Source organism: Chionomys nivalis, chromosome 18, assembly GCF_950005125.1.
Source record: "Chionomys nivalis chromosome 18, mChiNiv1.1, whole genome shotgun sequence".
Classification (NCBI taxonomy): Eukaryota; Metazoa; Chordata; class Mammalia; order Rodentia; family Cricetidae; genus Chionomys; species Chionomys nivalis.
This window is the reverse complement of record NC_080103.1, coordinates 53,324,603-53,347,353: the sequence shown is the minus strand read 5'-3', so window position 1 is coordinate 53,347,353 and position 22,751 is coordinate 53,324,603. Positions and strand designations below refer to the sequence as shown.

The 22,751-nt window shown below is 45.1% G+C and overlaps 1 protein-coding gene across 1 annotated transcript in view; it reads left to right on the top strand.

Moving 5' to 3' along the window:
* The first annotated feature begins 3,108 nt into the window (after positions 1-3,108).
* Dnai3 (dynein axonemal intermediate chain 3) overlaps positions 3,109-22,751 on the top strand; it is a 54,296-nt gene continuing 34,653 nt past the window's right edge. Inside the window, exons 1-8 of the mRNA XM_057793518.1 lie at positions 3,109-3,240; positions 7,277-7,363; positions 7,750-7,788; positions 13,056-13,237; positions 14,122-14,226; positions 15,730-15,879; positions 17,479-17,678; positions 22,618-22,734. Coding sequence (XP_057649501.1) covers positions 7,291-7,363; positions 7,750-7,788; positions 13,056-13,237; positions 14,122-14,226; positions 15,730-15,879; positions 17,479-17,678; positions 22,618-22,734 — 866 coding nt within the window. The 5' untranslated portion in view covers positions 3,109-3,240; positions 7,277-7,290. The remainder of the gene's footprint in view (positions 3,241-7,276; positions 7,364-7,749; positions 7,789-13,055; positions 13,238-14,121; positions 14,227-15,729; positions 15,880-17,478; positions 17,679-22,617; positions 22,735-22,751) is intronic.

Genomic DNA, 22,751 nt, shown 5'->3' with positions numbered 1-22,751 from the left:
ATGCCTGTTCATACAAAAGGTCCCTCACCAGCACGCAGTGGGCTCAATGCCTGCCCACACCAAAGGTTCCTCACCAGCACGCAGTGGGCTCAATGCCTGCCCACACCAAAGGTTCCTCACCAGCACGCAGTGGGCTCAATGCCTGCTCACACCAAAGGTCCCTCACCAGCATGCAGTGGGCTCAATGCCTGTTCATACCAAAGGTCCCTCACCAGCACACAGTGGGCTCAATGCCTGTTCACACCAAAGGTCCACCACCAACAAGCAGGCCATGGCTCTCCCCCGACAGCTGTTTCTGAGTAGAGAGCTTGAAGACTCATCCAGCAACGGTACACTCTGCTTCCTTAGGAGGTTCTTGGCTTCCTTCTGAGCTGCTGCCCCAGCCTCTCTGGAGACACCTGCTCTATACAGCACAGGTCATGTGCAGGGACAGACGGGGCCTGAGTCATTCCAGTCCCATCTGGACTCAACTGCCCTGCAGAAATGACGGTGGGAATTACCCCCTTCCTTTATCTGCTTTAGTATATTTCTCACCCAAGCCTTTTTTGACTTGCCTTTTTTATAATTGCCATAATAGGATGAGGAGATAGCTCTGTCGATAAAGTGTTTACTGTACAAACATGAGGGCCTGAGGTTGACTCCCAGGAACCACCAAAAAGGCCAGGCATGTGGTGTGTGCATGTAATCCTGGTGCTGGCGAGGCGAAGAAGGATGGAGTCATGGGGCTTTATGGCCAGCCAGTCTAGCCTACTTGATGAGCTTTGGGCCAGTGCGAGAGCCTGTCTCAAACAACTAGATAGATGGCTAGTGAGGAACAAGATCCAAGGTTGTCCTCTGCCTCTATGCACGTGCGTGCACACACACATACACCACACACAGACACATACACACACATACACACAGACACATCACATTAGAATTGGTACTTTCCATCAACGGATATTAAGTTTGCTGCACAAAATCTGACAAGGTAGAGATAAGGTTGATTTTTAAACCTTGCCTCCAGGACAGGTGTCTGCATCTGATTTTCTCATTTTTGAAGCTGAGAGTTCATTGAGGATGTTCTTCTGTTCCCTCTGCCATAGACTAAGGCAGCTCCCCAAGAACCTAGAAGTGAGGGCAGAGTTTAAACACAGAGACCCCTTTCCTTCTCACCTGTCCTCTTTCCCAAGGACACGGATGCAAGTGACAGTACAAGGGTGCTATTCACAGCCTCCATTCTGAGCTCTTCAAAAAACAAAATAGGAAAAAATCAATCTCAGCTCTAGCGTGTCAGATTTCCTACGGCAAACTCACTTTGAAATTTCTCTAAGCGTCCTTATTTTCTGATGTAACTTCTTCACTCACTACATCTTCACTTAACTGACGAAACAAAGATGAATTTTGAATATCTTCGAGTTTGCGGCAAGTTTAATCCACGTCCCCTCAGAGCACACAGGTGCTCGCTAGTCACCCCGGCCCTCTCTTTTGGCCACTCCTACTAAAGAACGGATTATGTTCTTCATGGATCTGCAGCGTGAAGAAATCACTACTCACTTCCCTTTTCTCTTTTACTTTCTTGGTATTGTGACTCTTGACTCATTCACTGGGGTGTGTCTAAAGCAAAGATGACAGCAGGACCCGTGTCTCAATCAAATCACAAGGTTACAATCCTTTTTAAATCAGTTATTGGATTGTGGAGAAATTTTTTAAAGGAAAATAAACCCTTTTAAGAAATTTTTAAAAGCCTTTGCTAATATCTCTTGCATTTATTTTCTAGAATAAGCAATCATATATTTACATATACTGCATGAATGTGTACATAATGTAAGCCACGAGCGTATCAGAAGCTGTGTTGGGTGATACATCCACTTAAAAGAAAGAGATATTACCCCAGCCCTAACGTCAAGAAGGGAGGTGCCACGTAAAGTGGCCTTAGCTGCACTCTATGATTCTCAAACGGAAGAACAGGAAAGAGTGACTGATTCTCTCTGTGCTGTGTGGCTTTGCAGAGGAGATGGCACCTGAGCTGAATATGAAAGGTGAAGGACCTCACAAAGCAGTGAAGATGGAGAAAGGGACTCAGGCTGAGACAAGAATAGAAGCAACACCACCGTGTCCTGAGGAAAAGGCTTCCACGGAGGAGCCACAGGGACAGCTATCGCCTGAAGCAGGATGGCAGAACTGCTTAACACCAAGGGACGAGCATGTCATAGCTGCCTGGTGTGGGTTTTTTCATTCGATTTTGTGTCTATTTTAGTCAATGGTGACTTTACACATTTTTAAATTGGCACAAATATGAATATATTGTGAAGCAGAATGTCAAATTCTCAAAAACAGTTAATCTCTGTGTGAATGGGTCATCTACCCAGTGCCCACTTGGAGACTGGACAGCTTCGAGTCACCCGTTATCAGGTCCCGTCTCCCCATACCAGCACTGGGATGTACCCGCTGGGGTCTCGGACCTGAACTTGGGTCCTCACACTTACATGGCGAGCGTGCCTCCCTTCAGTCCACAGCCTAGCCTTTACCCCCTAGCCTTCATGCCCCTTGGTTCCGAGAGGTGGATCAAAAGTGCTGGGTTGCACTGTGAGATGCAGGAAATGGGGTAAGACGGTATCTGGCACCCGCCAGCCATCTTTCAAGTCATGCTCAGAATTTTGTACAACTTTTTGTACACCACATGGGGCTGTGCGAAAAGTGCTGCCAGCCTTGGGTCCCTGATTCCGAACACTACATGGCAGCTTAGAAGATAAACTAGAGGGGAAAAGATGAGTCGTGTCCGGCACTGCTGTTACCAGCGAGGTGACAGATGAGGCCATCCGAAATAAGGAAAAGGCAAAAGCATCTTAGAGGAGATGTATCTTCAGACACACATTCAGGGAGGAGAAATGGTTAAGACTTAGTAACAATCGGAAGCACTGCCACGAAAAGACTGAAATCGCTGGCGCTTTCCTGGCTGGCGGAAAACTGCCGGCTTTTCTGGGGTTAGGTGACGTCACAACATGACAACCAATTACAAGCCTGCTTTGACAAAAACGGTTGGAGGCCAATACCGTATTGGTGTCGGGGGTTTTGTCAATCTCCATCTTAGCAACGGACGCGTCCTAGCAACACCCGGCAGCTGCTGTTGCTGGAGATTTGAGATTTATTTTTCCGGAGCGAGAAGAGTCAAGCCCCCGCGTCTCCAACCCTTAGAGAAGCTTTTCTCCCGGGTACTGACTACCAAGAGGCTATCTTCTTTTGCCTTTAGTGATCCAGGTAAGGCGGTTCAGAATGCGCAAGGGTAAACTAAATATCTCATTACCATTTCAAGGGCGTTCGAAAACTTCCCTTAATGTGCTAGGCACCGTGAAGTCTACGAAATAAGCAAAGACTTTTTTCAGTACTTTCAAAGGGCTTCCAGCCCAATCCAGAGACAAAACAGCTACGAGAGAGCAGTTAACAGCGATTTAAGAATGCTGGGAACAGAGAGAAGATACTGTCTTGTTCTAGCCCTTGCATTGCCTGGCACGCAGTAGGAGCTCAATAAATTATTCATAAATGAATATGAGAATGACGTGATCCTGGTTGCTCATCTACACCGTAGAAGATTAACGTGGGCTGAAGCGGATCACTGGGGGTTAACCAGGGAGAGGGTTAACCAGGAAGACAAAGAGAGATGATGAATTCTTTGAAAGAGGTTCTTGTTTCATTTCCCTAGGAATCACTGTATCTAGGACCTAATTGCTGCTTAGTGCGGCCTCTCAGCCCTCGTAGTCCTGTGTACTGAACGCTGAGTGAGTCCACAGCCACCCCTCAGGCGGTGTATTTGGGACCTGTGTCAGCTCCTCTCAGCATCGCTAGAATATGTCAGATCAAGACTGATTCAGGCTCAGGGAGAAAGCAGACCACCAGTGCAGGATAATCTTCAGATTCAAGCTTCCAGAGTTGGAAAAATTCTTCTAAAATGCAAAATCCACTCTTTGGAAGTAGAAGGGGCTTGGGAAATGCATTTCAAGTGATGTCAGTCTTATACTGGAAGAGAATAAACTATTTATATTAGGGAAGTAACTTGACCATTTTATTCATATGTGAAAAGCATATTCATTGTATAGAATATGCAATGAACAGTCATGGTGGTAGTATTGGCAGTATTAATGCGTGTGTACATGTAACCACACGCCTGTGCAATTGCCCACGCTGTAGCTGTATGAAGTAGGGTGGTGTTTACAATGTTGTTGAGTATTTTAAGCCAAATGGAACTGGAACGGAAAATGAAGAGGAATATACTGATGAAAAATCTTCCAAAAAAAGAATGATGTCTACGTTTTGAATTTATGATTCTGGAGAATGGTGTGGATAACACTTCATCTGAAAAACTGAGAGAGCATTTATTACAGAATATCTATATAAAGTAGAGCTTTGGGCTGGTGTAATGGCTCAGTAGATAAAGGCGCCTGCCACAAAGCCTGGTGACCTGAGTTTGCCACCAAGGCCCCACGTGCTACAAGGGGAGAACTAGCTCCAGTAAGTTGTCTTCTGTCCTACACACACACACACACACACACACGCACACACACACGTGTGTGTGTGTGCGTGTGTGTAATTTAAATTTGTTTAAGTATAAAGTTCAGGGCTGAGGAGACAACTTTGCCGGCTAAACTGTGAGCACCTGAATTTGATCACTAAAAACTAGGTTAAAAACAAACAAACAGCAAGGTGAAAGGGTTGGAGCGATGGCTCAGTGGTTAAGATCACTTGATCCTCTTGTTGGGGATCCAGAACCACATGGTAGCTCACAGTCATCCGCAACTCCAGTGCCAAGGGATCTGATGCCTTCTTCCGAACTCCACCAGTCCAGACATGCAAGTACAACACACACACAATAAAATAAATAGTAGTTCTAATAGTAAATCTAAAACTTTTTCATCAAGATGTGGTAACACAAACTTGTAATCTCAGCACTTCTGAAGCAGAGATGGGAAGATTCCTCAAGCATGGCGGTCAACCCGTTTAGCCTGCTGGTTGACCCTGTCTCAAGAAACAGTGATGATAGGTAGATAGTGCCTAAGGCATGACATTCTAAGTTGTCCTGTGCCACACAAACATGCCCCTTCACACACACGGGTGGAGCGTACAGGAGGAGGAAGAGAGGGAGGGAAAGGAATAGACATTGCTTTAAAATTCAGAATCATAAAATACTGATCAAAGCATAAATCGTGCCTTTATTGATGAAGACCATGGCTTTAAATAGTTCTGTTTGTGTGCTAGCTAGTTTTATGTCAACTTGACACAAGCTAGCGTCATCTGAAAGGAGGGAACCGAAATTGGGAAAATTCCTCAATAAGTTCAGGCTGTAGGGCATTTCCTTAATTAGTGATTGGTGTGGGAGGGCCCAGCCCATTGTGGGTGGTGCCATCCCTGGGCTGGTGGTCCTGGGCTCTGAAAGAAAACCGCTGATTACGCCATGGAGAGCAAGCCAGTGAGCTATATCCCTCTGAGCCTCTGCATCAGCTCCGGGTTCCTGCCCTGTTTGAATTCCTACCCTGAGTTCCTACAACACGGAAGTGTAAGCCAAATAAACTCTCCCCCACCCCCACAACTTGCTTTTGGTTGTGGTGTTTCATCCCAGCAATAGAAACCCTAATTAAGATATATTTGTAATGAAACACAGAAACCCGAGGGATGTTGTGGTGTGGAGGCTGAGAGTGTGCTCACCCTCTCTATGTCCCCTCATCAGTGACCTGACCACTTCATCCTTCATAAAATAAGGATGACAAATGACAGTAATAATAACACGTAACTAAGATTAAGGTCGCAGAAAAGCTGAGGCAGAAGTATCTTAAACTCAAAGCCAGTGTGAGTAGGCAAATAGGGAAATCCTGTCTCAAAAAAATTCATTTAATTTAAAATGCACATGAAATGCTTCAAACTGGCTGGGCAGTGGTGGTGCACGCCTTTAATCCCAGCACCCAGGAGTCAGAGGCAGGTGGATCTCTGTGAGTATGAGGTCAGCATGGTCTACTAGAGCTAGTTCCAGGACAGACTCCAAAGGTACAGAGAAACCCTGTCTCAAAAAAACAAAAAAAGAATTAATAATAATAATAATACACACATTGGACTTTCAAGGCTCAACATGAGAAGTGCTTTCTATGCAAAGCTGATGGCCTAAATCCAATCCCAGGACCCACATTCAGGTGACTCCACAGAGTTGTCCTTTGTCTGTCACACAAGCACAGTGGTACATATGCCGCCCTCCTTCCCCCTCTGCATCCATATATACACATACACAATAATGATAATGTTTGCAGTGCACGCAAACACACGGGCACCCACACTTTGGTCACGATTCTGTAATGAGAGGACTAGGTAAAGAACAACAGAAGCTGATGGTGTCTTAGCCTTCAGCTACAAGATAATGCTCAATCTGTGCTGAAATTGATTTCATAAAATAAGACAAACCTCTCTGAGGTGACAAGCTGAATAATGATTTGATTTTTATTCCTTTTATTGAGCCCTCAAAGCCACCTTCTGAGTGGATTCCATTTTCCCTGGGAAACAAAGAAATACATAGAGACCAAGATGGTCCGCAGCTTGCCAGGACCATTCAGCTGAAAAGTAAGACTGTTTGCAAATCCCGGTGCACAGACTCCTGGAATCACGTCTTATTCTGTAGCCCAGGCTGGCTGCAGTGCAAGGCAATCCCTCTGCTTCCACTCCCAAGAGCTCCAATCACAGGGATAGCCACTATACCTGACTCTGAAATCACACTCTTAACCATTTAATAGGATGAGTCTATGCTGGGCATCTTGACAGGGATTTAATGCCATGGGATGACCTTGCCCAGTGCCACATCCTGTCAAAGCACCCTGAGGCGGCACAAATAAGACCTTAACAGTTACATGTAAGACAGGAGTATGACTTAAGTTATATTCATTTACAAACTATGCACAGATGTGTGTGCTGCGGACCTGACTCACCCCATGGCTTAAAGCTCATCTGTGTAGCCGAGACGCCTGTGAGGAGACAAAGACCATGACAGCATTGAGCAACCACAGAGAATAAGACCCCAGGGCAGCAGGGATAGCCATGGGGCACCTCAGTCAACGGCTCCATAGGAACAGGGTCTTATCAATCACACTGCTGTTGCACTAAAACCTTTAGACACAGTACACAGCTAATCCTGAGTTCCTGCTGAAAATTCATTGCTGATTTAGTCTAGGCCCAAGCCTAGAAAATATTATATTTACTAAATAAGAATGCTTCCTACCTGAAAGTATAAACCAGTACTTAATAATGCTATCTCTCATTGTAGCCTACATCAGAGTCATGGCACCAAAAGCAGAGAAGAGTCCCAAGGGCCAGAAAAAGGGCAAAAAGAAGGCCAAACAACCATTACTAGGTAGGATTGTCTTTTTGTTTATGAGATTTTTTTACTTGGTTATTTCTTGCTGTGTGTTATTTTGTATTATTGCATGTTGTTGTGTACTATGGAGTATATACTCTTGATTTATCTATCAAGTAAAATGAAATACTTTTGCTCTTATAAGTCAGACAGATATTGAATGGAGCTTAAGCCTTCCCCCCACATATGAATGAAATGCAACTGACCACACATGCGTTACTAAAGAGAAGACAGTTTCCTACTTCTCCTGTAACCATTCAGGTGGTAGTTGAATTATTCAGTATATATTTTTATTTATGGTTTGTGTTTGATGTTTTACAATGGCATAGCAAGGGGAGATCACCTGATTCAAACTGTAAACTTGATATCCCATTGCCTTTCAGTTGCCGAAGAAGAGGAGCCAGTGAACATGGAGAGCATGGGTGAGCGGAAGCAGCACTAGGGATTCCCTATTTAGAGGCTCACGACATAGCCCAGATGGGCCCCAAACTTGGGGTCTGCTCGAGTTGCATCCCCACACCCCGGAATTTTTAAAATAAAGAATAACAATGAAAATAGAAAGCAGAAATTAAATGGAGAAATAGATTTGAGACTACAAAGGGGTAGTCAGATGACTGTGGGTAAAGCACACTCCAGGCGAACCTGACAATCTCAGTTGATCCCAAAACTTCAGTAAAAGTGAAAGGAGAGGCTGGAGAGATGGCTCAGTGATTAGGAGCACCGACTGCTCTTCCAGAGACCTGGATTTGATTCCCAACACCTACATGGTGGCTCACAAGTGACTATAAATCCAGTTCCAGGCTACCTAGAGCCCTCTTTTGGCCTCCAAGGGTACGGCATGCACATGGTGCACAGCATGATGTGTACGCAGGCAAAACACCTATTCATATAAAATAAGAATAAATAGTCTTTTGTTTCCTTTTCATGTGTTTACCTTATTTATTTTAAATCCACACCATAGTTTCCCCTCTCTCCTCTCCTCCTATTCCCATCCCCAGTCCCCTCCTCCTGCTTCTGTTCAGAAAGGAGCAGGACTCCCATGGGTATCAACATAGCATGGCATATCAAGTTGCTGTAAGAACAAGCAATGCCCCTTGTATTAAGACCTGGCAAGGCAATCCAGTATGAAGAATAGGGTCCCAAGAGACAGCCGAAGCATTATGGACAGCCCCTATTCCCATCGTTAGGAGTCCCACAGGTAGAATAAGCTACACAACTATCACATATGTAGAGGGCCTGAGTTGGTCCTATGCAGGCTCCTTGGTTATTGGTTCAGACTCTGTGAATTCCTATGAGCCCGGGTTAGTTGTTTCTGTGGGTTTTCTTGTGGTGTCCTTAACCCCTCTGGCTCCTCCAATCCTTCCTCCCACTCTTCAGCAGGATCCCCTGAGCTCAGTCTAATGTTTGGCTGTGCGTGTCTGCACCTGTTTCCATCAGCTACTGGATGAAGGCTCTCTGATGACAATTGGGGTAGTCACCAATCTGATCACAGGCCATTTATTGATAAAAATCTTAGCTAGGGTCATCCTTGTAAATTCTTGGAGGCTTCCCTTGCATCAGGTGTCTCCCTGGCCCCAAATGCCCCCCTCTCCAGTCATCTCTTTCAGTATTCTCCCCTCCACCCACCCCACATCCTGACTCCTCATGTTCCCATCCCCACCAAACCCAGGTGCCCTTCTCAGGGAGATCCGTGCATCCCCACTTGAACCTCCCTTGCTACGTAGCCTTTCTGGCTCTGTAGATTGCAGCATGGTTACCCATTACTTTGCAGCTAATATCCATTTAGAGTGAGTACATATGTTGTTTGTCTTTCTCAGTCTGGGTTACCTCACTTGAGATGACTTTTTTCTAGTTCCATCCATTTGCCTTCAAGTTTCCTGACATCATTGTTTTTAATAGTTGAGTAATACTCCATTGTGCAAAAGTACCACATTTTGCTTATCCATTCTTTGGGTTGAGAAGCATCTAGGTTGTTTCCAGGTTCTGGCTATTACAAATAAAGCTACTATAAACATAGCTGAGCAGTCATCAAAAGTCTCCAAACCAAAAAAAGCCCAGGACCAGATGGTTTCAGCTCAGAATTCTACAAGATTTTCAAAGAAAACCAATGCCAATACATCTTAAATTGTTCCACACAATAGAAACAGAAGGAACATTGCCAAACTCTTTTTATGAGGCTACAATTACCCTGATGCCCAAACCACAGAAAGACATCACTAAGAAAGAGAATTACAGACCAATCTCACTCATGAACATTGATGCAAAAATACTAAATATGCCCTGCTGTGCACTCACACCCCCACATGTGCATCATGCACACGCCTGGTAATAATCCCTAACCCATCATCAGAGTACTAAAAGATCCAAGGCAGTATTTGTCTGCTGCCAGTTTATTGTTGCTGAGCTCATGGCCAGCAGTCCTGTAGCTGATACCTGTGTGAAGCTCCAACGTCCTCCTCTGCTCCCAGACCTCCCTTGGTCTCTCAGGAACAAACAGCATCCCACTAACAGGTAGGCTCAAGTGAGTGCCTCTTACTGCTGATCTCACAGCCCAGTGCTGCTGCCTCAGGTCCTGATGCTGTCCTCTGTGCTTGCCTTGAAGCCTAATAGCATCTGCTCTTGTTAAATTTCACCTCAAACTCTGTTGGGTGGCAGAATCCTCGGGCCTTGCTCGATGCCGTCTGTTATGCTGGGCCATGAAGGCACATTCTATCAGCTGCCTCTGTCCACAGTAACCATCGATGGTCTACCCCAGCTACAAATAGCCCATAATGTTTCCTAGCTTCCACACGAGGAAACGTTAAATCCTATTTTTATATTGCCTTTAAAATGTCTGGTTACTGGCTGGAGAGAGGGTTCAGTGATTAAGAATACTGACTGTTTTTCCAGAGGACACAGGTTCAATTCCCAGCGCCCACATGGCAGCTAACAACTGTCTGTAACTCCAAGATCTGACATTCCCACACAGACGTACATGCAGGCCAAACACCAATGTACATAAAACAAAAATAAATAAAATGTCTGGTTAGAGAAAACTGGCCATTTTTGTGAAAAATACCAAGTTATGTACTGGGTGTCTAGTCAGGGTAAGAAACATAAAACACAGTCTTGAGGCAGGGGAATTACCTCAAGTTCAAAGCCAATCTGTTCTACATAGTAAATTTTGGGCAGCCTGTGATTTCACGGTGTGAGACCATGTCCCAGGTTTTATTTTTGTTGGCATGATAAAATCACTGGGCACATAAAGCAGCATAAGGGAGAAAGGGTTTACTTGGCTCACAGTTTCAGCTTATACTCCATCCGTGAAGGGGTGGTAAAGGCAGGAGCTGCAAACAGCCACTTCCTTCACATTGAGTCAAGAGCCGAGAAAAACAAGCACATGTGTCCTTGCTTGCACTCAACTGGATCTCTCCCTTCTCATACAGTTCAGGATCCTCCCTCCTTGCCAAGGGAATGGTGCCACATGCATGGACTGAAACTGCCCACATCAGTTAACTTAGTGAAGGCCATCCCCTATAGACCTGCCCATACAGCCCACATCAGTTAACTTAGTGAAGGCCATCCCCTATAGACACTCCCATACAGCCCACATCAGTTAACTTAGTGAAGGCCATCCCCTATAGACCCGCCCATACAGCCCACATCAGTTAACTTAGTGAAGGCCATCCCCTATAGACCCGCCCATACAGCCCACATCAGTTAACTTAGTGAAGGCCATCCCCTATAGACACTCCCATACAGCCCACATCAGTTAACTTAGTGAAGGCCATCCCCTATAGACCCGCCCATACAGCCCACATCAGTTAACTTAGTGAAGGCCATCCCCTATAGACCCGCCCATACAGCCCACATCAGTTAACTTAGTGAAGGCCATCCCCTATAGACACGCCTATACAGTCAATCTACTGTAGACAGTCTTCCCCAGGTGATTCCAGATTCCGTTGCATTGATAACTAAAGCTAACAATCACAGACCGTCTCAAAAGGCCTTTAAAAATTAAACTGTAGTTTTAAAAAGAGAACATGGGCTTTTTTGTTTGTTTGTTTGTTTGTTTGTTTTGTCTCTCCAGTTTCTTGAAGCTTCTTGCCTTTCTGAACACCTGTGTTAGCATAGTACCTGCTCTTTTTCCCCCTTGGGTGCTGAGGAGTCCCCAGTTCCTCCCAGCAGCTTCCTTAGGAAACCACGGAGGCTTTAATGCGTAGTCTGTGTGCTGGACATCACCACTGGGACCCAGGAATGCTGAGATGGGAGAAGATGCTATAGGGAGACAGAGGCGGGCCTGGCAGGGACTAATGATATTGAATAGGATAAGACTCTGGAAGAAATCCATAATGAAGGTTGATGACGGGTAAAATGCTCCCTTCCCCTGTTGCATCCTCTGACCCCCCAGGACACGCCACTGCTAGGGACTGGTCTGTGGTAGGAGGAAGTAGCAAGACCAGGGACAGAGACAGATGTTGAAAGGACCTAAAAGAAAATCACCACACCTTCAGACCAGTACTTCCACCCCTAAAACTACCCCAAAGAAATGGCTTGTAGTACAAGAACAATTCATAAACATTTTTAATTTAAAAGAGTAGTTATGATAATTAGAAACAAATAAGAAAAACTGAATACTCAGCAGTAAGAAGATGGTTGAATACAGGAATAAATTAATTTAAAATGTTTCAGAGATGTTATTTAACGTCACAGTAGAAATACAAGGGCGGTGACAGTTAAGGGGTAAAAGGTTTGCATAGGATGAATAGAGGAAAACATTAATGTTCCTTACGGATATTAATAAGCCATTGGTACTTTCTTTTTATTTTGCCCAAGGTTTTGTGTGTGTGCACGCATGTTTGTGTTTGAGTGGGTGCACACATGTGTACACACATGTAGAGGACAGAGGACACCTTTGGATGTCACTTATTTCTTAGTCACTGCTATATACTTGTTTGAGATACGGTCTCTCATAGGCCTGGAACCTCTCCAAGTAGGCCAGGCTGCCTAGCCAGGAGCTCCAGAGATCTGCCTGTCTCTACCCCCGGCTCACCGTTGCTGGCAATACGAGGGTATCCCACCATGATCTGGGATTCCCTTTGTGTGCTATGAATATATTTTATTACCATTGGTTAATAAAGAAGTTGCTTTGGTCTGTGACACGGAAGAATGTAGGTAGGCAGGAAAACTAAACTGAATGCAAGGAGAAAGAAGGCAGAGTCAGGCAGATGCTATGTAGCTGCTGAAGGAGAGAGATTCAAGCCAGCCTCTGAGGAAACAGACATATAAAAAATGAAGTAACACCACAGCCATGTGGCCGAACATAGATTAATAGAAATGGGTTAATTTAAGATGTAAGAGTTAGTTAACAAGAAGCCTGAGCTAATAGGTCAGTGTTGTAATTAATATAGTTTCTGTGTGGTTATTTGGGTCTGGGCAGCCAGGAAATGGAAGGGCAGTCTCTGTTCCCACCACGCTGCCCACCTTCTGCGTGGGTGCTGCCAGTGGAGCCCAGGTCCTCAGGTCTGTAAGGCAAGGGTTAGTGACAGAGTCATCTTTAAAGTCTGTGGTTCAGAATATTTACAGTGAATGTAGTTACTTCAGATGTAAGACTGAGACATTTAGAGTCTCAAATCTGTAACCAAAAACATTCCTTGATGCTAGCATTTTAAGTTGTACTTAATGTCCCAATTGCACTTTGTTCTCCCAGGCCATCCGGAGATTTATCCATTAGTATTAACGACCAAGACCCAGGAAATATTCAACTGTCGAGCAGATGAAGATTTCACAGATGAGCAAACATATAAGCTCATCAAAAAAGAAGATATCTTGGCAGACTTGCTGAACCGAGCCGCAGTATCTGACTTCCACCCGGTGAAAAAAATTGTCCGGGTAAATACAGGCTTGATCTTTGCTCTCAGTCCTACCTCAAGAGCAGCCCAGGACAAGTTAGAGATGATTTCGCATTCATTTCTGGCATTCCCTTTACGTTCAGCCCCCAGAAATCCTATGTAAGAATGCTAAGTGAAAGGTTCAGTCTTACCCTGTAGCTTAAAATAGGAATCGAGCTGGGCATGGTGGCACTTGGGAAACTGAGGCAGGAGGATCACAAGACTGAGGACAACTTGGGACATACAGCAACTTCCAGGCCACCCTGAGCTGCAAAGAAAGATCATGTCTCAAAATTTTTTCTTATGTTGTTTTAGATTGTTAAATTTATAGTTTTGGTCCTGCTTTGCCTCCAAGCATCGAGACCACACCACCAAGCAGTGCACATAGCTCGCTCTTTTCTCTAAGGCGTGCGTGCGTGCATGTGTGTGCATGCGTGTGTACACATGAGTGTGCATTGTGTGTGCATGTGCGTATGCATGTTGCATGTGTGTGCATGCGTGTGTGCGTGCACATGAGTGTGCACGCATGAGTGTGCATGTGTGCGGGCATGTGTACGCATGAGTGTGCACTGTGTGTGCATGTGCATATGCATGTGTGTGTGCACGTGTGTGTTGGGCTGGGTGAGTGTACCCTGTAAGTGCAGGTGTATTGTGTGCATGTGTGAAGGAGATGGTGCTCATACATATGTTCGGACAAAACACTTAATTGCATGGTAAAAATTACATGAATCCATTTTATTTTTGAGAACGTTTTAATTAAATTTGAGGATTTGGTTTAGCAGGCAGATCGTCACCGTGATTACATTGCAGACTATGTCAATTTGATGTTGGCACCAGCACAAAGTGATGAGCTCTGACCCTCGCCCCCCGTTGATGTCCCCACAGGAATATCCTGGGGATGAGTTGCTGCTTGTCTACGACAAAGACTTCAAATATGGACTCAACTTTTACCTTATTGGGACTGAGGAAGGCAAGGAAAACTTTTTAAAGGTAAGAATATCATAAGCCTTCGCAGGTCGGCTGCTGGAGGGAGCAATGCTTCTGGGTCATCCCTAGGCCCCTTGACCAAGCTCTGATCCCTGAGCTCAGCTCAGCTTCAGAATGGTGAGCTTTCTCAGTTCCTGTAGAGGAACTAAGGAAAATAAATTATACCTCAGGATGGAGTTATGCCAAATAGAATACACACATTTACATATATTTGTGTGTGTATATACACTCACATATATACACATGTATATATACATACACACATAGATACATAAATATATATGTATGTACTTATATATACAATATATATACACACACACATATGTGTGTGTATTTATTACTTTCCTCTCTTTCCTCTTATCAAATAACCCTTCATAAATCCATGGAAACTGAGTTTTATATTTTAGCCACCAAACTAAGCAATCTGTATTATTTATAAAGACGTGCAATAAATTATGCTTTCTTAGCATACAGAATATCCTGTTCATCCTCCCGACTTGGCTGGAAGCTCCACCCCCAAGCCCCTCCCCCATTTCTCTCCAAACCCTGCTGCGTCTCAGAAAGCCTGCCAAACGATGGACCCCTTATGGGGTGTAAAAAAATTTAATCTGGAAATTCCACCAAGGAGCTGTTTTTCCCCCACTGACCCAGGGCCAAATGGTGGTAAAACACCCTTCTCCCCAACACCTGCTCTCCGGCAGGCTAAGACTGGCTTTCAACTGGGTAAGCTGTTTCCCCAGGGCCTGCTGCGATTTTCAGGGTGTCCCGCCAAAGGCACAGCCGGACCAGGCCCTCGACCACCTGTCACCCGGACAAGGACCTGCCTTATCCCCTTTCTCAGAAGGCATTCTGTCCAAAGGACTATCACAACCCCTGTTTTTTGACTCAAAGCCTACCACAGTCAATACATTGCACTAGGCTTCGGTCCCAGCATAGACTTGCAAAATGGTCACCTACAATTCGAAGCCAGATCTACAAATGCCCTGGGCAGCCCTTAACAAAATCTTTTTAAATTGGGGCTGATACCATATGTCTTAAATATCTAAAACTTTGGCCGCTGTGGGACAAATGGCCAAAACTCCCGTATGCCCACTGGGCGCCACCCTTCCCTCAATAACCAGTGTCCCACGGCGCCTGCCCTGTTGGCTAGGATCAGATTCCTGCCTATCTGGGAATTGTGACCCTAAAAATGCTGCCGGAAATACTGGCTCCTCCCCCACACCTCTAACCCTGCCTACCCAATTCCCTCCTACTGGGTCACATGTCCTATACAGTGGCCAGCAGCCCTCTTACTCCTCTCCCATCCATCCTCCCAGCCCTTTGGGACAGAGGTCAAGGGCCAACTTCCTCCTCCACCACCCTTTTGCTTACTGGACTTATGAGCACGTAAGTTGGCAAGGATACAGGAAGCGCTCCCTGCACCCCTAGAAAAGTCAAGTTAATTGTGTGAGACACATGGACTATAAGAATGGCCAGATGTTCTAAAATGCTTCTGTTATGCCCTAGACCCCAGAAGTGCCAGAGGAACAAGAAGAACCCAAGGAGCATGCTCCAGAAGACATGTACATCTACAAACCGCCTGTCTCCAAGCCGTGGGTGTCTCTGGGCAGTGAGAAAGAAATTGAGGAAGAATCCGTCAAGGAATCAAAAAGGAGGGTCAGAGTCTTTGATACTGTCCAGTCTTTACCCCCCCCCCCCCCCCCCCCGTAACTAGAAGTGTTCTTTCCTGGGATAGCCTGAACTTTGCTATATTGGAAAGTGTGGGGTTTCTTCTTTTTCTCTTAGAAGAACTGTAAAAAGCCAAATGGTCCTGTAGCACCCAGGCCAAGCTGTACACAAGCTGCAATGGGGCTGAGAGACTTAAAAACACATAGAGACAGAGAGAGAGACACAGACACGGGTGGTCCTTCAGACAAGAATGCCAATTCCAAGTTTATTGGGCTCAGAGAAATCTTATATAGGGATCCTTAGCCACACCCAGCTCTCGGGATCTTTCAGCTGCAGGCTCATCAGAACCCACTCCCCTGCCATCAAGGTCTCATGCTCAGAGCAGCTGTAGGCACAGGTGTTTTATCCAGTTCACTCCAGCAGGCAAAGGGTTTGAGGCAGGCAAAGAAAGGCAGGGAGCCAGGGATCTACAGCTCCCAACAAAGAATGGTCTTTTTCTTTGGTGGGTGTCAGGAATTAAATCGGCCCCTCCCAAAAAAAAAGGATATCTTTAAAAAGTCTCTTGACCTATATATAGTGCCCCAGAGAGTAACATTACTGGTAAAATGGGGAGGGGTCTTTGCTAATATATAATGAGTTATATATAAGGTATAATGAGGTCACATATAAAATAGGTTCCTAATCTGATTTGACTGGTGTTCTTTTTTTTAATTTTGTATTTGAAAATTTCTTTTCATTTTGCATACCAACCACGTTCCCCTCCCTCCCCTCCTCGTGCTCCCCTTATGCCACCCCCTGCCCATTGACTAGTGTTCTTATGAGAAGTTGATCAAGTAGAGATGTAGGCAGGAATGCCACGTGGAAGAGAGAGAATTGGACTTCAGACCCTCCGAGCCCCCTGCTCAATCCCCATTGCTCGGAGACTGTGGAGACCTCAGGGAGAATGTATCTGTGATCAAGGAACGATGAAGACTGCTAGCTGGTACCAGGGGTTGAGAAAGAAGCAAGGTCAAGTTCTTCCTTGCCCTTCAACTAGACAACTTCAGCAGTCTAGCCTCTACGTCTAGACTAAACATAGAATAAATCCCTATATTTTAAGCCACCACAGCTGTGGTCATTGATTACCGCAGCAGTAGAAAGGGAATACAGTAGTGTTCCCTCTCAGAGCAGCTCTTGAGGGGAGGCTTGGGTGCAGTCAGCTTAGCGGGGTGCTGGGCAGGAAAAAAGCCCTCCAAGGGAGCAAGCTTGCCACTGTCTCTAGAAGGAAGGCTTTGTCCTGAGTTCATAAAGGAACTCGGGAGTACAAATTACACTCAGGGTTATCCCAAAGAGAAGCCATGGAGATGGACTTCTGAAGCCTCCCACCAGTCCACTACTGGTCAAGATGTAAATTCCCAGTCACTGCTTGTCCTTTTGATAGGCAAGGAGGCCTCAGTCATGGTGACCATGGCTTCATCGAGGAATAGTGGCTCGAGAGGGACAGCAAGAATCCACAACTGTCTGTGAGGGTCTGGGTAAACCAACACTCACACTCATTTCTCTCCAGAGATTTTATTGGGTTTTCTTTGCTGCCTATGTGTGTTGCAGGTGACATACATGATTTCTAGGAAAAGAAGTCAGTTTGGTGCCCCAGTGGCTTTCAGAGACCAGAATGCTTCTAGCGTCAAAGATGCCTACATTGAGTGTGCTTCCTATGTTGATAAAAATTACACACTCACACAAGCTGAGAAAGACATCGGCTTGCAAGTCATTCCTGAAGTCAAGGGCACAAGCACTCAGACAAAATGGTAGGCATGACATGGCACAGCTGTCACAGAAGTGTGTTCAATTCAGGAAGACTGAATTGTGCCCAATAACTCTCTTTTTAAACTCTTAGGGAACAAGACATAAATATATGTTAAAACTATGAAGCAGGACAATGGGAAATGGTGTTAATAATCACAGTGCTTGCTGGTTCTCACCTGGAATTGTGCTACTGTCTTCCTGCTGAGAGACTTTGTTTATGATAGGGTCTCACTATTTAGTCCAGGCTGGCCTGAACTTGCTATATGTATTTTGGGCTAATCTTTAATTTTCAGCAATCCTCCTGCCTCAGCTTCCAGATGCTGGGATTAATTACAGGCATGTGCCACCACACCAGCTCTAAGTGACCATTTTTGCACCCCATGTCAGACTGTCTGACTTCATTGGCTGGATTTCTTATTTGGGCCACTATCGCTTATGAAAAAAACAAGAAACGTCCATCCAGAACGTTTGAATAGCATCTAAAGTCTCATTTCCTTCACAGTGTGGCGCACAGAAAAGCAGTGGCCCAGCAGGAAAAGCTGGAGAGCTCTCATGCAAAGGAGACTTGATGTACAGTGTGGAAATGATCCGTGGTGGTGTGGCTGGGGGGCAGGGTAGAGGAAGCTGTAAATGGAACAGACTGGCCAGGTAGGAAGTGGCTATAATTAAACCAAGCATGATGTGGCCACTGTTAATTTAAGCAGTGGCAAGATACAGAGATGATAGGATAGAGAGGAGATGTGCACATTTAAAACACCGTCATCAAAATCAAACAATAGCACAGCTGCTCCAGCTATTGCCTGATGCCACTTTCATGGCAGCTGTCCGAGCTCCCCTGGACATAACCAGCACTGCACCCCACATCCTCTTCCGTTTCTTATCTACCCTTTGTCCCAAGCCCGCTCTGAGCTGTCTTACCAAGCCCCTGATCTGCTAATTCCATTGATCATTTCCAGACCGTCTCTTCCTCTACTTCTCAGAAATATTTAAGAACGTTGACCGCTTATGTCTCTATAATTACTTTTCCATTATGATGGGTGGGCACAGTGAACTGATCCCCTCCTCACTCACTAGCAGCTCCTTCTAGGTCTCTCTGCCTGGCTCCTCCTCCTTCCCTTATATAACCATTTCAGAACCCGGAGGCTCTGAACTTATCTTGTGACTTATCCAGCCCTGTAGCATCCCTGCCATCTGTTTGCTAAGGACTTCCAAATCCACACTCTCAGCCTCAGTCTCCCCTGAACTCCACACACATTTATCCAACTGTTTTTTTGACTACCTAATAGGTATCTCAAGTTTAAATGCCAAAGTAAACTCGGTTTTCTACCCCAAATCCGGGAGCTTCCTGAATCTCCTTCATCTTAGTAAGTAGTAATAATATTCTCTGAATTACTCAGATTAAAATGTATCCACTTCCTCCCTGGACCACATCATGCCTATCTCTTGATTGGAGGGTGGTAAATCCTTCTACTGGGGCTACAGCTGTCCGTCCTTTTCCTCCGGTCTCCATAGAGACACAGGAATCCCATTCAAGCGGACCTCAGTTCATGGACCTGATCGAAACCTTCTCATACCTTCAAGGCTTCATATGGCCTGGATCCCCTTCATAACCTCTCGCCCTTACTTCTCCCAGTTCCCCTGCCCCCCACATTAGCTGCTTGTTCTTGAAACTTACAAACATATTTATGGCTGGAATATTGATACTTCAGAATGCTCCTTTCTCCCAGATTAGGCATTCCCTGGCCCTCCTGCAGAAACACAAGACTTCCTTTTGTCTTTACCCCCCACTACAACCTCTATTTTCCTCTTTACCCACATTTTTCATAGCCTCAGTTCTCCCTTCCCTCCTTAGACTTTACGCTCTGTTTCTCCTTGTTTTACTGTTGTATATCTAGACTGCAGGAGTCTCTGTCTTGTACTTTTTAATAGGGAAAGGAATGGAGCAAGTAAATGCGTGTAAGAGGCCAATGTTAAGGCAGAGTATGCAGCCTGGTGATGCACATACATTCAGTGTTAAAATGGGAGAGGGAGAGAGAGAGAGAGAGAGAGAGAGAGAGAGAGAGAGAGAGAGAGAGAGAGAGAGAGAGGGGCCGTAATCATGAGGTACAATACAAAATCATGATTTTCAATCTGTGTAAATCAAGTCAAAAGTCATGCAAGTTCAATGTCCAGCTCAGGACACAGATACATAGACTCTAAAGGTCAGGCTGAGAAATGGGTCAGAAACTAAGGAAGAAGATGAAAGAGATAGGCAAGAGCCAGAGGAAGAGAAGAAACAAGTGAAGACTTCAGTAATGACCCAGAAATGCCTGGAAGAGAGATCAAGAGAGAAAAGAGAAATGATTTTCTAGACAAGGCATACAGGATACAGACAAGTCCCAAGAGAGCCAGGCAGACTCAGGTTTGACTCCAAAGGAACAGTGACACTCTAGCGGGGACCCAACCCACGGTATTCTGAATGTAGTCATCTCTCAAGAAACACTGACCAATAAAAATAGTGATGGCTAGTTTTCCGGGGAGAGGGAGTAACAGAATTCAAATGAGTAGACCTTGACTCACAAAGAGAAGAAATGGTCCAAACCTAGATGGCTGGGAAAATATATCCAGGTATGAGAAAGACAGATGTCTCTACCCATGATGGAAGATGTCCTAACTCGCCAGTGACGCTGTCTCAAACAGGAGGTGAAAGCAATGCTCATGTTGTTCCCACATGCCAGGTGTTCTAACACACCAACTCAGTCCTCACCGTGGTCCTCAAAAGGAGGCTCTGCCACCATCTCACAAGTAAACAGTCAGAGGCAAAAGGGAAATTGAAAATGAATGCTCAATTATTGATCCAGCTTAGTGTGCTTAACACAGGCAAGACACCGGGTTCTGTCCCAATCACCACGCACGCACATGCACACACACACACCACAACTCCAAGTTTAGAATGTATTTTAAACTGAAGTATTAATGGATAGCTTTTGTGGAAAAGCAAAAGACCAAATCATCGTTAAAAAATATGAATGAGCAGTTGTGGTGGCGCACGCCGGTAAGATTTGCTGAAGTAGGCAGAGGCAGGAGGATCACGAGTTTGAGGCCAGCTCAGTAGCCCAGGCTTAAAAAAAAAAAAAAAAAAAAAAATAAGATAAAAAAATAGAAAAAAATGAATGGCTCTTGGTTACTTATGTTGCTACTTTCGTAAAACCACAAATGTCTTTATTTTTTGACTTATTCCTGCCTGAAGGGCAGAAGTTAAAAAGTGAAAACAAGATCTAAACCCAAGTCCCTCGGGTTTCCTATCAATAATCCTCAGCACCATTCCCCCTCTGTCGTCGACAGGGAAGGGGGGAACGTTGTTCTATCAAACCTTAAGCTCCAAGCTCTCTTGACCTTTCTGCTTGGTCACTATTTAATACACTTGTCACTCACAGCCACAACTTACTGCTGTTTGCTCAACAAATATGGGTTAAATACCCACGATCCTGTGGAGCACTTTATGCTGGGCACTCGTCAAGACCCTGCATACAGTCACACAGCACACCCTGACAGCGACTCCGGCATTCACAGACGAGAAAACAGGCTCAGTGTGGTTAAATAATTAGCTCAGGGTCACATGGCTAGTGACCGAATCAGGCCTTCAAGCCAGACAGCCCGTCCTCAGAGTCCACACTGATAATGAGTGTGCTGTCCACCATTTCCCAACTCAGTGGACGAAGATTCCAGGCTCACCCAGGGAGTGAGACCGAGGATGTAGCCCAGATGTCCAGTGTGACACGTACACAGTGAGGGCCAGGCCTGGGGGTCAACTAGACAACACACATCTCCGTTGACATGGATGCAATTGCTGTCATCATGTAACAAACCCTCGCTTTGTGTTCTTAGGGCAGGGTCTCCCCCCTCCCTGTGATTGGCACTTGTCTGCAGTGGGAGGGTTTTATTGTGCCCTACAGGGCATGCAACAGCCTCTGGGCCCTACCAATAGATTCATGTAGCACTTCCTAACTGTTACACTACTGCCTAACGTCCCTTGAGGAAGTGGAATGGTTTGTGCTTGTTTAGATACACAGAAGTAGAGCCAGAGAGATCTGGGGCTCAGTAGGTAAGAGAGCTTGCTGTAAAAGCCTGAGGAACTAAGTTCCGAACTCCAACATCTATTTAAAAAGTCACGCGTGGTGGCACTCACACCTATAACTCTAACACTCTGGACGCCATGACAGAGGTGCTGCTGAGTGAGGTTTGCTGGCCAGGAAGCCTAGCTAAAGCCCAATGAGCTCCAGATGGAGGAGAAGAGATGCTACCGCAGGGGAATAAGACACACAAGGGTAGAGCAGGATGCTCAACACCCTCCGTAGCCTCAGCACTCTCGGGCACCTACACAGACAAGCGTGTGCCTGAATAGCGTACTTATATACCACCCACATAGACCAGAAAGAGAAAGAGAGAAAAGAGGGAGAATAAATACTCCAAATATTGACTGCAAGAGAAAAACAGTTAAGTAAATGACAAATATTAGTTAGGGGGCCTGGGTAAGTAATATATAGTTATATATTATAGTTATATCCTTCTTACTACTTTCCTACATTTTTAAATGATGTCTAAATAAAAGTTTATAATATAAGACCCTTTAAAGCTATTTTTAATGTGTATGCACTGTACACAGTACTGAGGTTCATAAGGACACTATGTACTCTGACCACGTTCTCTTCTCAGGCCCCCGGGGCCTTTCCTCCACTTCCTGTTAGCGCCCAAGACTTTTTTATTATGTTGCAGAAATGTACATATAGATCTTGGTCATCAATATCTATTTTATGATAAAGAAAAAAATACCATGGTAAAATATTTTGATATGAATACTCTTGACTCCCCTGCCACAGAAATAAACTTTAAACCTGACATTACCTATATTTGCTTCTCTCTGATCCAAGTTTTGGTATTCAACTTTCTTTTAACTATTAGGGCATTTCCTAGAAATGCGACTACACAGTATTATCCAAGGGAATTTTCAGAAGAGGAAAAAGAAAGGCTGGAACAATCCAAGTCTTTGGTCGATTTTCTCAACAACGTGTCCACAAGGTAAGAAAGTATCTATT